At 33.1% G+C, this 14,765-nt stretch overlaps 1 protein-coding gene across 1 annotated transcript in view; it reads right to left on the bottom strand.

The window, feature by feature from the left end:
- LOC126741622 (ryanodine receptor) overlaps positions 1-14,765 on the bottom strand; it is a 249,779-nt gene that overhangs the window by 225,538 nt on the left and 9,476 nt on the right. Inside the window, exons 3-5 of the mRNA XM_050448136.1 lie at positions 8,576-8,680; positions 8,409-8,507; positions 7,286-7,363 (exon numbers count right to left, since the gene is read on the bottom strand). Of these exons, the coding sequence (XP_050304093.1) occupies positions 7,286-7,363; positions 8,409-8,507; positions 8,576-8,680 (282 nt within the window). The remainder of the gene's footprint in view (positions 1-7,285; positions 7,364-8,408; positions 8,508-8,575; positions 8,681-14,765) is intronic.

A 14,765-nucleotide genomic window follows, 5' to 3' on the forward strand; every position in this document is an offset into this window, starting at 1 on the left:
GTAGCATTAAGAGTAGGGTAGGCACTAGGCAATAAGGTAGCATAATTTTTTTAAATGTACTTACCATTAGAAAATCGTCGAGAAGAATCGTTTTCTTAATGAAGTGGAACATTGTCTTTATTTACACAAATTTATTTTAAAATGTCTGACTGACTGAGAAACAGAAACAATCATTTTTTATAAATTAGTTTAATATGACGATTTTTCACCAAAAATGCATTGATAACATCATCATAAAAAGTCGACTTACGTTTTAAATCTAGCAAGAGTTCTTTCTCCAAGGAAATTATTGATAAACTGCTAAGCCGTTCTTGTCCTCGAGTAATACGTAAATACGTGTGGATGCGTTTTAATCCAGAGAATGAACGTTCTGCAGATGCCGAGCTAGCGGGTATTGTTATGATTAATTTTGCTAATTTGATTAATTGAGGGAACACTTCGCATATTTTTTTTCCTGGCAAAAACATATTCATAAGCATTCATGCCTTTGAATTCTGATAATAAATACAAACAATTAAGCTCATTTTTCAATCTCTCAAAATCAAACTTTTGTCTGTATTTCAATTTTAATCCATTGAATATTTCATCTGGAAATTTATTTCTAAAAGCTTCGAAACAATCAGAATCCACAAGACGGAAAAAATCTAATAGTCTAATTTCCCTGTAGCGATCATCAATTTTGCTTTTGATGTTGTCAACTATTTATCTGAAAATTCGCCTGTAATGCGTTTTAACATCATCCATATTTCGTTTTCTTCGAGGTTCGCCATAAGCATTCGCACATTTACTATATATTTTTTCGAATTCTATCAAGAAATTCTCCAAAAATGCTTTGAAACTCTCATTTTTTTTAATACAATAGCCAATATCAGATAGTTTTGACTGCATTATATTATACAGTACATCCGTCTGCACAAATATTTGATTGAAAATTTCCAAAAAATAATTGAATTCAAAATCTTCTAGTGTAAATAAATACATTCTAGCTGCCGAAAGATTCTCCCCATCCCAGTTTGATTGATTTTCAAGCATATCATTAAATAGGTTTTTCAAATTAAAAAGTTCACTGAAAATTACGTTTACAGTTCTGGAGTTATAGGCCCATCGAGTCTGTACTACACGTGGTAATTTTTTAGAACAAAATCTAATTTAATTAATTTCGTTCGCTTGTCGCGTATAAGCGCTATAATAGGTGCTGCCTTCGCATCTCCACCTACATGGGGAATAGCAAGTGCGCTTAAAAGCAAGATTGCACTATTTTGGATTCCTGGAAATGTTTGCGCTTGCTTCATAATGCAGATGAAAATGATATTTGATATTTTTGATAAAAGGAAAGAGTGAATATTATATTGTAATTTATTTCTCTAATTTTACAAATATTGTTAGGGTAGGCAATGCCTTTTTGCCTACATTGTTTGCACGCCACTGAGGTAGGTACTCAATATCACGGATAGAATTTGAAGTTGAATAGAAGGCATTAGAGACTAGAATTTGTTTTATTTTATTTTTAAAACGTTCCAAATCTAAATCCACATAGTCGGTAGTTTATTATATAACTTAACAGCTAGAAATCCGGGACCACTCTGACACCTTGTTAAGCGTTGGTAAATTGGAACTAGCCTATTTATGTTTCTAGTACCATAGTTGTGTATATCACCATGTACTTTATACCGATCCCTATTCCTGTGTACACATAAAAGATTTTCAGACACAGAAAAGAATATATATATACGGAAGGTAGGGTAAGTATTCCCTTCATAGAGAAAACAGATCTACAATCCTCCCTGCAACCCAGCCTACCCAAAATTCTGATTGCCCTTCTCTGTAGTGAAAACAACCTTTTTATTTGTGGGGCATGACCCCACGCTAGAATTGCATATGTGGCTAAGGGATGGAAGGTGCCAAAATAGGCTGTTCTTAAGCCAGATTCAGATAAACATCCAGCAAGGCGACGAAGGGCATATATAGATGTTTTTATCCTTCTGGCAACAATATTTTTGTGGGAATGCCAGTGAAGTAGAGGATCCAATAAAACTCCCAGAAACTTAACAGAAAAATCCTTTGATATGTCAGCTGGTCGCAGAGTAAAAACAACTTTGTTGGTCTTGTCTGCGTTGAGATGCAATCGGTTCATGTTAAACCATTCCTGAATCAGTGGCGAGGTGAACTTTTTTTTTTTGTAGACAAACAATAACAATCGTTAATTAGAAAAAATGTGTATTCAATATTATTCACTTTAATGAAATAGAGAATGAATGCGCATGAAATATTAACTCAAAGAGAAAAATTATATAGTGATATTAAAAAGAAATAAATAATTACTACTAGCATAAAAAGATAGATAGATAAAAATAAATACTACTTACAAAAAAACACAACTAAAATACAATTACCAATATTGAACAGTCGTTCATAAATAACCACTAAAAAACCTTTTCTATACACCCAAAAATAAAAATACTAATTATTAAATTACTATAGCACGCGCCTCCACCAAATGCAGATTCATCAAAACAAAACTGAAGATGTATTGCGGCCGACCAGATCAAGCGTGTCCATAAACAATAACCCTCAACAGCATAATAAAATAGCTGGTCGACTTCAATAGACAAAAGCTCGAATGTCTTCCCCGCGAGTAAATTTTGCATACGTAATAGGCTGAATGCTGATGCGGCCGGACCTCTGTAGCCTGCTTGACACGTATTTGGTTCGATTAGATGCTCCAAATTTCGGAAGACAAATATCAATGTGTCTTCCTGGGGCTCGTATACATTAATTGGGTGTCAGCCCTGTATTTTTATCTTAATCGGTGCAGCTCGCGGGGCGCGCCTTCTATTCGGATAATAAGTGCTTTCCATTCGGATTAATCATGTTTAGATACTATATAATAATAGTTAAAAGTAAGGATAGCGACTACGTTGTGTGTTAATTTTTTTAATTTTTAATTCAAAAATTACATGAAATAATTACGTGATAAATTAATGACAAATAACTGGATAATTTTGGGTAGACAGTGTCTACCTTGTCTACTCGTACGCTTCGCCACTGTCCTGAATTCCCCCCTGCAATACTCTCAATTTCCTCTCTACGGTCTCAAGAGTATCTTCGGCTCATGCCACTGTTGTGTCATCAGCAAAAATGGTGAATTTACCAGATGGTTCAGTTAATGGTAGGTCATTTATATAGATCAAAAAGAGGATAGGTCCCAAAACAGATCCTTGAGGAACTAGCCCAAATACCTATAAACCTATGGTTATCCCACTTTTTGCTGATGACACCCCACCAACACTTACCATCTGATCTCTATTGGCCAGATAGGAAGCGAGAAGTTTAACACTGTTGGGACTGAGTCCATATTTAGAAAGTTTTTGCAGCAATATGTTATGGGGAACACAGTCGAATGCCTTGCTCAGATCGCAGAACAAGATACTGCCCTATTGCAAGCTATTAAAAGCATTTAACAAGTAATCAACTAAGTCTAAAATGGCCATAGTGGTACTTTTACACAAGAGTCTACGTAACAACTTTTCAGATAGAGCGCACTGGTATTGCCCCGTCGCCTTATCGCCCCGTGGCTCCGTCAAGCCATCGCTGAAATTGTATTACCTGTATAATAAATAAAACGTTTTTCGAGGCTGAAAGCTGAAATGGTTGTTTTGATTGAGATAGATTTACTGGTGACACGTTAATTAAGTTATTTTAGGTATATTAGTATTAATAAAATCTGTTTTTTAACAGTTTTATTCATCTTTGGCCCGTATCTAAAATATATATATACATTTTGATTGTTTCAAATATTGCACTAACTTTTTGACTTTTGAACTACTTCTACTTAACCAATTGTAACAACATTTTACACAAACATTGGGTTCTTGTCTTATGACAATACAATATTATTATATTCACCAACCTTATGGAATTAACCCGGCATCGGCAACCAGCAACCCCTAGGTAGGTACCTTAATAGAGGGAGGAGATAGCTTTATGATTTTAAATTAGAATAAGGACAAATTTAATAAAATACCTCGTTTTAAAGGTTTCATTCGGCCAGGTGAAATTGTGCAGTCACAGAAGTAATAAAATGCTAATTAAAAGACAAGCCAAAAACCAGAAAATAAAATATAATAATCTACTTTTGGTATTGATATATTAAATATGTAGGTAGTATTTCTAAATAAAATTATGACCTCTGGATCAACTTTTAACAATTTATTAAAATAACGTGAGGTGCACATTCGCCAAAAAAAATTATAGCTGATGCGCCAACCTTACAAACAGAGAGTCGCCCAAAAAAAGAGGCTTCATACGCCTGCGAAAATTGGCCAAAAAAGGGCTTTTCTGGATAGATGAGATCTAAGAATCTAAAAGGTTTTTTGATATGGGGTTTTAAAATATTTGTTCACAAAGGACAAAACTAGACTTCTGTAGTTTTATTTTTTTTTAATTAGGCCTAAAATCATATAAAAAACAATGCTTAAACATACAGAAAATTAAGGTAATGTTCAACGCTATATTTTAGCTGTTTAGAATTTAAATTTCAAAAAATTGATTCTACAGATGTCTAGATTAATCCATTAACTAACAATTTAAAAAAAAAATAATATTAAAAAAGCGCTAGTTTCTTAGATCTCATCTATCCAGAAAAGGCTTTCAACGCAGTTTTTACCGGCTAAATTCTAATATCGTTGAGTGATTGCTTATCGATATCGTTGATCGATAATCGATCGTACTAAATGTCACCCCTTCTGTACTACTTTGAACCCTTCTGTACTATTTTTGAAATTTTCTTGGCTGAATTGGATTACGCTCTTAAGGCCGCTGCACAATTCATACCCGGAAAAAAACTTAAGTGAAGATTTGCTTTTTTTTAAGTTAAAGCTAATAGCACTAGGTATATTACATAAAAAACACACCACGACCACGAACTAGAAACAAACACAAGCACGACAAAATCCAGGAAACGTGTAAAGTAAATAAACAGAGTACGACTAATTAGACAGACGACACTAATGACAAGAGTGAGTCTGGACGAGTAATGATCTGATTTAATTTCATACACCCAAAAGTGCGCAAAAGTCATACAAAAAAAAAAGCTGATACAACTAAAGTACCTAAGTAGGTATATAAATATATGCTGAATATTTATTGGGAAGTTTATTTAATAAATCTTTGTCGTCTATTTCTAGAAATTAAAACTTTTGCAAATGCGGCAATACAACAAATTGGTAAACATCCTTGAGGCGGTTATTAGGATTTGTTACACACATTATAGTTTTGCACTGTATAGGGAATACAAATAATATAATATTTATTTAAATAATAATGGTTTTTAAGGAAAAATGCGATATGCCTTAGTGCGAGAAAAAAAAGTACCTACCTATCTATTATTTTTTTCCCTAAAGGAAAAAGGCGTATATCTCATCAGTAGGAATTCCTATTAATGAGATATAGGTATAGGCCCCCAAAAGACGCTCCTAAAAACATTTTTCAAAAGACAAAATACTGTCCCAAAGAGTATGAAAGTAAATCCCACACTTTCGAAACAAAAATCGACGGATCCGACTAGACTTTAAAAAAAATTGAAACCCCTTATAAGGTAGGCATGTAGTAATAAAACAAAACATATTTTATTACTACCAGGTATATCCATAAAATAACTGAATAACGTGAGTGATGGAATTATTATTGAACATCTACTTTTTAAAAAAGGAATAAATTTAATTCAAAATAAATTCTACACAAATTTGACCATCGATTAACTACAACTTTATTCGTCGAAAATTAATAGATGAGTGATTTTATATAATGCAATTTTTATGGAGCCTAATAATATTAAAATGCTTATTTTGTTGATTCAGGAATATTTGTAATAATAATAATTATGTATGGGGTCAACTGAGGTTCTTGGCCTGGTTGCATCACATAACTCGTGTCACCAGTATAATTAAATCTATCAAAATCAAAACAACCATTCCGTTCGGCTTCAAAAACCTAATATCTCAATACAATCAATACAGGATAATATAAAGTGCATATTTAAATGAATCGACGGGGCCATGGGGAGATCAGGCGACGGGGCCAAACAGTGCGCTCCATCGGAAAAGTTGTTACGTAGACACTTGTTACTTTTACCCTTCCTGAAACCAAACTGGCTGGATGTAAAAAGATTGTTACCCTCAAAAAATTTCACAAGTTGAGCAGCAATACATTTTTCAAAGATTTTTGAGATTATGGGCAGCAAGGAGATAGGACGGTAGTTCTCGGGCCTATCAGGATCACCCTTTTTAAAAATAGGTATTACCTTGGCTGATCCGAGCACACCTGGAAAAGTGTTCTTCCTGAAGCATCTGTTTATTAGTTTTGTTACTGGAGCTATGATAATGTTTTTAACAGACTTAATTAATTTGACATTTAGCCCATAGATGTCTTGACTAGTCTTATTTTTTAAGCCATCAATAATCTCTCTTACTTTTATGAATGATACAGGAGAGAAAGAGAACACATTCTCCGGCATACCCAGAACAGAGGGACTTTGGATTGGGTCACCCTGCGACAGTGAAATTAGTATTAGTGAACACTAAAATTCTTTCAAAAAACTGCGACAAATTTACTAAAATAACAAATACTAATTGTCATGTATTATGTCAATTGAAAATTAATTGCCGAACGCGTCAAAACAGGCTCCAACACAATCATCAGATCAAATTATTGAGAAAAAAAATGAATTTTAAAAGTGGTTGTTTCCAATAACGTGCTGTTTAAAAAAATAAAGTAAATGCTAAAATTACTGGGTTGGAAATTTTAAATGGGCGTGTAACAGATTTCAGTCATAAAACGCATTGAAAAATATGTGTCTGTAATTACTTGATTAAAAATTAACATTTTCAATGCATTCATGGCACCCATATTTTTAAATTTAAAAAAATTATGTATCAAAATACGTAATAATATACAAATTGTCCCATTTAAGATAAAAAAGTTAAAAGTGTCACTTCCTGTTAAACCGAAAATGACGGAAAACAACGGAGTACCCTTTTTTCTATGTCACCCGGTATCCCTATCATTATACCTACCATATACTATTACATATTTATACACTATTACACACCATATGTCAAAAAGCATATTTACAAAATTTTAAACTGCACATTTGGATTACGTTCAAATGTAATTTTTAATTAATATGCAAAAACGAAAATACATAATACAGAACTCATTCGAAATGGAACATTTCCAAGTTAATCTTTAGTATATATTCAAAAAAAAATATAGATCAAAGCCTTACCATATCACTATTTTGGTGTCTTAAAAGAATAGCATTTCCATAAAGCAACGTACGATGGCCAGATCCTGTACCTTTACCCTATAAATGTATAAGAACATAAATAAGAAAAATTATATATGAAGTCAACTTAGAAATGCTTACAAAATGAGAATGTTTTTCTGACTTTATCTTATAACTATTTCATTCTCATTTTGCGAACATGACGGTATGTAAGTTAGTCTACAGCATCTACAATATCGACTAACTACAAAATAATAGTACTATAAACATTGATAATTTGAAATTGTCCGCATCTACTAAGGAGTTAGGAAAACAAATTCTACTGACGCGTTAATTGTTATAAAAGGCCATAATAATATACCTAAGGCGAATAAATAAAAGCAGTTTTAAATTTTGAAAGGCGTAAGTTAAAATACAAGGTGGCAAAATATCTTTTATGAAATGTAACATTGTACAGAAAATACAATTCAACCGATGGCGACATTTCTAAATTTGCCAACATGTATGTTTGTTGTATATGTATAATTTTGGTTATCCAACAAAGCGGAAGCCCAGCGAAAAATCAAGATAATCCAATAAAATATTAAACAATCTACCAGCTCGACTACACGTTAGTGTTGGTTACTAGCGTAATACAAATTTTGACCTACTGATTACTTACTAAATTTTGGGAGCCCTGAAAAGCAAGAAATGCAGGCATGAAAACAAAATTACAAATAAACGAACCGTCAATGTGTTGTTTCAATCAAAAATCCACATCTCATAGAACAGAAGAAGATAATAAGTAACAAAGTCAGTATTGGTAAGTGTACAAATAACTGTTTCAATTATGACCTTTTATAAAGATGAAAATCAAATAGCGTACATTTCTATATTTTAAAAATTAAAAATTTGAGTAAAATGTTTAATGAGTACCTCTCATATCTATGTTCATTAATAAAATATACAATTAGTTAAACATTTATATTTTTATTGCCAAATTTTTATTTGATAAATGTCTAGATAAAGGTATTGCCTTTCTGTACGTGTTTGACTAAAAAATTTTAACTTTATAAAATATTAAGTAAAAAAAGAGATCTAAAAATTCAAATAATTAAGTGTAACTGTTAATGTTATAACTTACGGTTTCATTACCGGCTGCTGTCACTAATTCTTGCAAAGCACGGACTGAAAGCGCTTGTTCAATCACGAACACGCATTGGGATAAGTCAGGTGGGATATTCTGGTCAAAAAGATTATTATATTATAAAATGTTTGATGAACATAATTTAAAATTTTAGTTTAACGTACCTTATCTGCAATATTTTCTAAAAAGCAGTGTCGATTGCCAAAGCCTTCAGCAGCCAAACAAACCCTCTCACCAGTCGCAGTGCAGGAGAGACAGACCATGTCTTCCTACAAATTATAAAATGTAAACAATGTAGTTTAGAAAATCTTTCCTCTTAAAAAAATGTATCCTTTTACGGATAAAGCTTTTTAACTTCAACTACATGATCTTCCTAAATGGCATTTAAGGAAGTTATTATAAAGAATTTTCTTATAGGTTAAGGACCTAAAATCCATTTAAATTCCATGAATAAAATTGAAAACTCTGACTACAAATTATCACTTCTTTTTTATATGAATTTTGTTAATATTCAATATTGATTAAATACTAGTCTGTTTAAGTTGTGTCAACTATGTCCATAGTTTTAGGGCAATTTTAAGTGGAAAAAAGTAACAATTAAAAGTATAAATTTTGGTGTGTTTCAGTGAGTGTTGGACATATATAAATTAGAATTTTTTAAACTATGAGAAATTTAAGAGGAAAACGGGCTTAAGCATTCATATTGGCTGATCCGCAAACTCAATGCGATCTAGTCACGTGAATGGAGGAAATTGAGGCCAATATAGTCGTAGTGAATATGTTCATCATAATAAAGAAACTCAAAATGGGCGGATTGCCTGCAATTTTATTGAGAAGCTTTAAACTTTTAATAAATTGAGATTCTGAAAAGCTCCACGAACAGAATAATCTCCAAAAATTAATTTTTCATGATTTTGCTGCCAAAAATTCCAAACATCTCTTAGATGACATGTGCAAAAGAGTGACTTTCAAAAACAAATCCTTAGTGTAGATATTATCAAATCCCATAGAAATAACTGCCACCAAATAGTTAAAAACATTTATGTAGCATACAATGACCTTCAAAATAAAAAGAAATTTCATCAAGTAGTAGTCGAATTCGTAAATCGGTGGAAGCGAGACGAAATATTTTACGCAAAAAAAAAACGGTGACTGAAATACTTCAAAAGTCAAAATATAATTTGTTTGTTAAACTACGGGGTCTATACAAAAATAATGCCTGGACAATGATCTTCATTATGCTTTTGTTTTGCACAATAATAAAAAATTATCAAGTCAAAATCAAGTTTATTGTGCATTACTATAGCATATATACACAACACAACAAAAAATGTTATTTGCGTGAAACGATCTTTCATATCAACATACATTGACATATCAGTGCGGCTCTTAATTGTTCCCTCCCCCTCCTCTCTTATCTTTTTAATGCATTTATATAAAAATTTGAAATTTGGCACACATTATTAGCAACCTAAATACTACTTTTTGGTACGCTATTTTTCAAATTTTTACATAAACGCATTCAAAAGATAAGAAGGGGGGAGGGGAACAATTAAGAGCCGCACTGTACAATTATGGTACTGTTGTATTCAGAATTTCGATGATTCACAAAAATTAAAATCGTCGACTATGGTTTACATGCTTTTTATTATTCTTTATATTATTGTCTTTTTAATTACTTGGTTTTTTGGGGAAAATTAAACATTTAATTAACAATAATCTTTACTTCTCTAAACTTAAAATTAATGACATCTTTAAAATCTTATAAGCACATCTTAAGATTTAATTGTTGGTTCCTAAGTGTTATGATGTAAGGCACTTTATGCTTGAGGATAGAAATGATGTGGAGTAGTGGCAATTTATCATAAAAATAATCTACATATCACTCCTATTCATTTTCAAAGAAACACAAATTTTGAACAAATGTGGTTGCTTTGTCATTAAATACAAGTACATATACCGTTGGATGCATATACCAGCTATCTTCCTTAAGCTTAATTAATTACTATATTACATTAAATAATTAAATATTAAAAAAATTAAAATTAAATGTTTTCCAAATCGCCTTTGACGAGCAAATTATGAATATATTGCCAAAGTCAAAGTCAAAATATACTTTATTTGCTAAGGTTACAAACTTATGCTAAAAGCTTCCTAATCCTAGAATTTATAATACAAGTATTTATTTATACAGGATACAGGTCAAAAACAGAATACAGAATCGATTTTGATTGTACATAGAAGCATATTTTATATAATCAAAGAGAAAACCAAAAAAGAAGAAAAGAAAAGGCGAGAACCAACATAAAACAAGAATAATAATAAAAAAAAGAACAAAATAAATAAAATAAATATGATCAACAGATATAATTAATTTTAAATATTAAAATGAGTCGTTAAAATACTCTTCAATGCTGTAGTAAGCTTTTGGTAAAATTAATTTCTTTAGTTCTCTCCTAAACTTTTTAAGGTCTGTAACAGTCCTAATCGAAAAAGGAACATGATTAAATATTTTACGACTAATAAATACTTATAAGAGAGTTTCTCGTAAGTGAGGAGGTGGGGATTGGAAGTATCACAGTTGATAAGTTGCCCACTTGACGAGTATTATGACTGGTGCAGGATGGTAGACTTACGGACTTATGTACGAGTGTTGCAGTTTTCAATATGAAGAGTGAGAAAACTGTTAAAATTCTTTCAGCTACAAAAAGAGGTTTACAAGAGACTCTCAGACCAACACCACACAGATACCTTGCTCAGATGCTTTTTTCTGAATAGTAAAAATTATGTTAAGGAGTCCCTTGGAGCACAAATCCCAAAATGGCAACCCATAACGGATATGAGAGTCTATTAAGGCGAAATAAACTGAACGAGCAAACAAACTCCCCAACTCATGCAAAACAACCAGAAAAAAGTTTAGCCGCGAGGCCCAAAACGTGGTTGTCAAACCTTAAACTCTCATCAATGAAGAGGCCGAGAAATCGACAATAATCCCTACCATGTAGTGGGCTCTGCTCATCAAACAAAAAACCCTCTACATTACACTTAAAGCCCAGAACAAAAGTCTTATCAACATTGAATACAAGCTGATTGCAGATGCACCACTCTTTAATTTTGTGAAGGTCCTCTACTATGAGAGATCTGACTACTTTTTGATCTTTGTTATGCCACAGAATTGTAGTATCATCGGCAAACTGAACCACTAATCCATGCAGTGATAGAGAGCTTAAGACATTAACGTATAATAAAAATAAAATAGGACCCAACACTGACCCTTGAGGTACACCACATTTAAGATGTGCTATCCCTGATGAAAATCCAGATGCAACCACCCTCTGGGTGCGGCCAGACAGGTATGACTTCAACCACCCCAAAGCCACTCCCCTAAATCCGTAAAAATCAAGCTTTGACAGGAGTATTCCATGATCCACACAATCGAAGGCCTTGGATAGATCACAGAACACCGCTCAAAACCTTGGAGAGGGTAGACAAAATTGATATGGGACGGAAGTTAGAGGGTCGGTCCAAGCTACCACCCTTATGAAGAGGGATAATCATAGCTTCCTTTAAACAGGATGGGAACTCGCCTTAAAGAAATGACTGATTGATTGCCCAAACCAAAGCACCTAAAGCGCTCGCAGGCAGAAGTGACAGCAGACGTGAAGAGATTCCATCGGAACCCGAAGACCTATGATTCTTCAAGCACTGAATTGTATCAAGGACCTCGGTGGCATCTACAGGGTGGAAAAAGAATGATTGGTTGATAGCATTCCGATTAAGATACTGCAATGGATCGCCGTCACTGGGAACTGCTTCCAGTAACTTCTCAGCAATATTAGAAAAATAGTCATTGAAATCTTCGGGCCCCAAGTCCGATTCAACCAACCGCCGACGAGAAGACTGCCTACATTCGTTAATGATTAACCAACTTTCCTTCTGTCTGTTACCGGACGAATCTAAGCGCTCATTGTAATACAGTTCCTTTCTGACTTTTATCAGATGCCTATAAATTTTCCGATAATCCTGAAAATAAGACCTGATGAATTGATTGTCAATAGACTTGCTAAGCATTGCAAATTTTGGGCAGATGTTTTTAGTCCCGCGGCAAAAACTGACTGATTTCTCTGTGTACAAAAAATATAATTTTTATTCAAAGTCAAAGTCAAAAATAGCTTTATTGTTACGTAACATCATCTGTTGTTAACAAAGCATTATATAAAATCTTAAAGATAGTTGACAACATAATCTTTTACAAAAATATAAAAATTTTAACAATTCTTACATACTTAGAATATAGAACACACCCAAAGAAAGGGTAGTAAGAATTCACATTACGCTGCGCAAGACTCTTCACTGTCAAAAAATTGTATTTAAAAACTCATCTACAGAATAAAATGCTTTAGCAAGCAAGAGTTTCTTTATATTTTTCCTAAAACGTTTTTCACAATTTATTAGCCGTATATAAAGGGGTAGGTGGTTAAAAAGCCTTCTGCCCCCGTACACAAAAGAGGACTTAATCTGCTCACTGTTTGGGATAGGCAGAGGTAAAGAGAAGGTTGTTCGGAGATTGTAACCCGAGGAGGGGGGGCCAAGCTGATGGCGATATTTTTTGTGGATAAGACAAACAGTCTCTAAAATAAAAAGGCATGGAAATGTCAGGACAGAGTGTTTTAAAAATAATGGCCTACAGGGGCTACGAAAGGGAGCTGCACACATGTAGCGTATGGCTCTTTTTTGCAAAATAAATAGAGAGCTGAACAAATACTGAGAGCACACACCCCAAAACACAATACTGTATCTCAGATAAGACTCAATAAGAGCATGGTAGGCAATTTTGGCCACATCAAGTCCCAGAGAATGTGTTATTACTCTAATAGCATAACAGTTGGATGATAACTTCCCTAATAAAGAGGAGATATGATTTTCAAATTTTAATTGCTTATCAATCGTCAGGCCCAAAAATTTGCATGTTTCAGAAGGACTTATTGTTTCATTTTGCAAAGTGACAGTTCCAAGGTTACATTTAAAAGTTAAAATATTAGTTTTAGAAATATTAAAAGTTAATCTATTAGATTCACACCATGACTTTACAAGAATTAAATCTTCATCAACGATATTCCTTAATCTCTTGGTGTCAGTGTCATGCCAAAGTAATGTTGTATCATCCGCAAAGATAGTAAATTTGCCCCTAATTGGAATTTGAGAGATATCATTGACATATAGCAGGAACAATATTGGTCCAAGAACAGAACCCTGGGGTACACCAGCGTCCATATCCAGACGGGATGACATATCATTGTCAAAGAATACCCTTTGTGTTCTTCCAGATAGGTAAGAACGAAACCAGTCGAGAGCAACTCCTCTGAATCCATAGGTTTCTAGCTTCTGCAGCAGTATTCTGTGACTTACACAGTCAAACGCCTTAGATAAGTCACAAAACACCGCCGCCGCACTCACCCCCTCGTTCAACCCCATGTACAGACTCTCCAAAAAATTGAAAATAGCATCAGATGTACCCGGTTTCGTCCGGAATCCAAATTGCTGATGATTAAGAACATTATGCCATTTCAGAAATTCCATCATCCTAGTTTTTACCAATCTTTTTACAAGCTTGCCAAGCGTGGGAAGCAGGGCTATGGGTCTGAAATTTGATGGGTCATCTGAAATTTGAAGGCATCCTTGAGTAAATGTGGAAAGGACCCACTTGAAAGTGAAACATTTAACATATTAAATGTCTTTGCATAAGGTAGGAGTGACACAAATAATAAAGAAGCCTACAAGAATTGCTGCCAGCAGTCAATCATTATTGAATATGGTACGAGTACCACATATTTCCTATCTTGACCTAGTTTTTAGCAAAATTTATATCTCTCTTAATTATAAACCGACTACTATCTTGAAACAGCACTATATAGATTTTAAAACTATTAATTATGAGTTTATCTCAGACCTCTAGGCAAACCTGGCAAACCTGTCATTAATAAACTATTTAAAAAAAAAGTTTATTAATTACTATTTAAAAAAAAAGTTTATTAATGACAACCCTACTATGCTAATCAGTTTTCACATCCTTATATAAATATGGGAGTTTCCTAACTCACAATATCACAACAAGTCACTAACACATCTAGAACTATCATCAGAAAGATAATATTGCAATTTCTGAAAATCTAAAAAAATATGATAAACACCACCTAGATCACATTCTATTCTAATAAATAATATTGTATCTAAATAAAATTATTATTAAGAATGGCACCCCTCAAGCTTCAAAAAACCTTTGGCCTCATATTTAAAATTAGCATATTTCAGGGATTCAAAAGTGAGTCTTCGTGAAAGGTTAAGGTTTTCTAC

Source organism: Anthonomus grandis, chromosome 1, assembly GCF_022605725.1.
Source record: "Anthonomus grandis grandis chromosome 1, icAntGran1.3, whole genome shotgun sequence".
NCBI classification, from domain to species: Eukaryota; Metazoa; Arthropoda; class Insecta; order Coleoptera; family Curculionidae; genus Anthonomus; species Anthonomus grandis.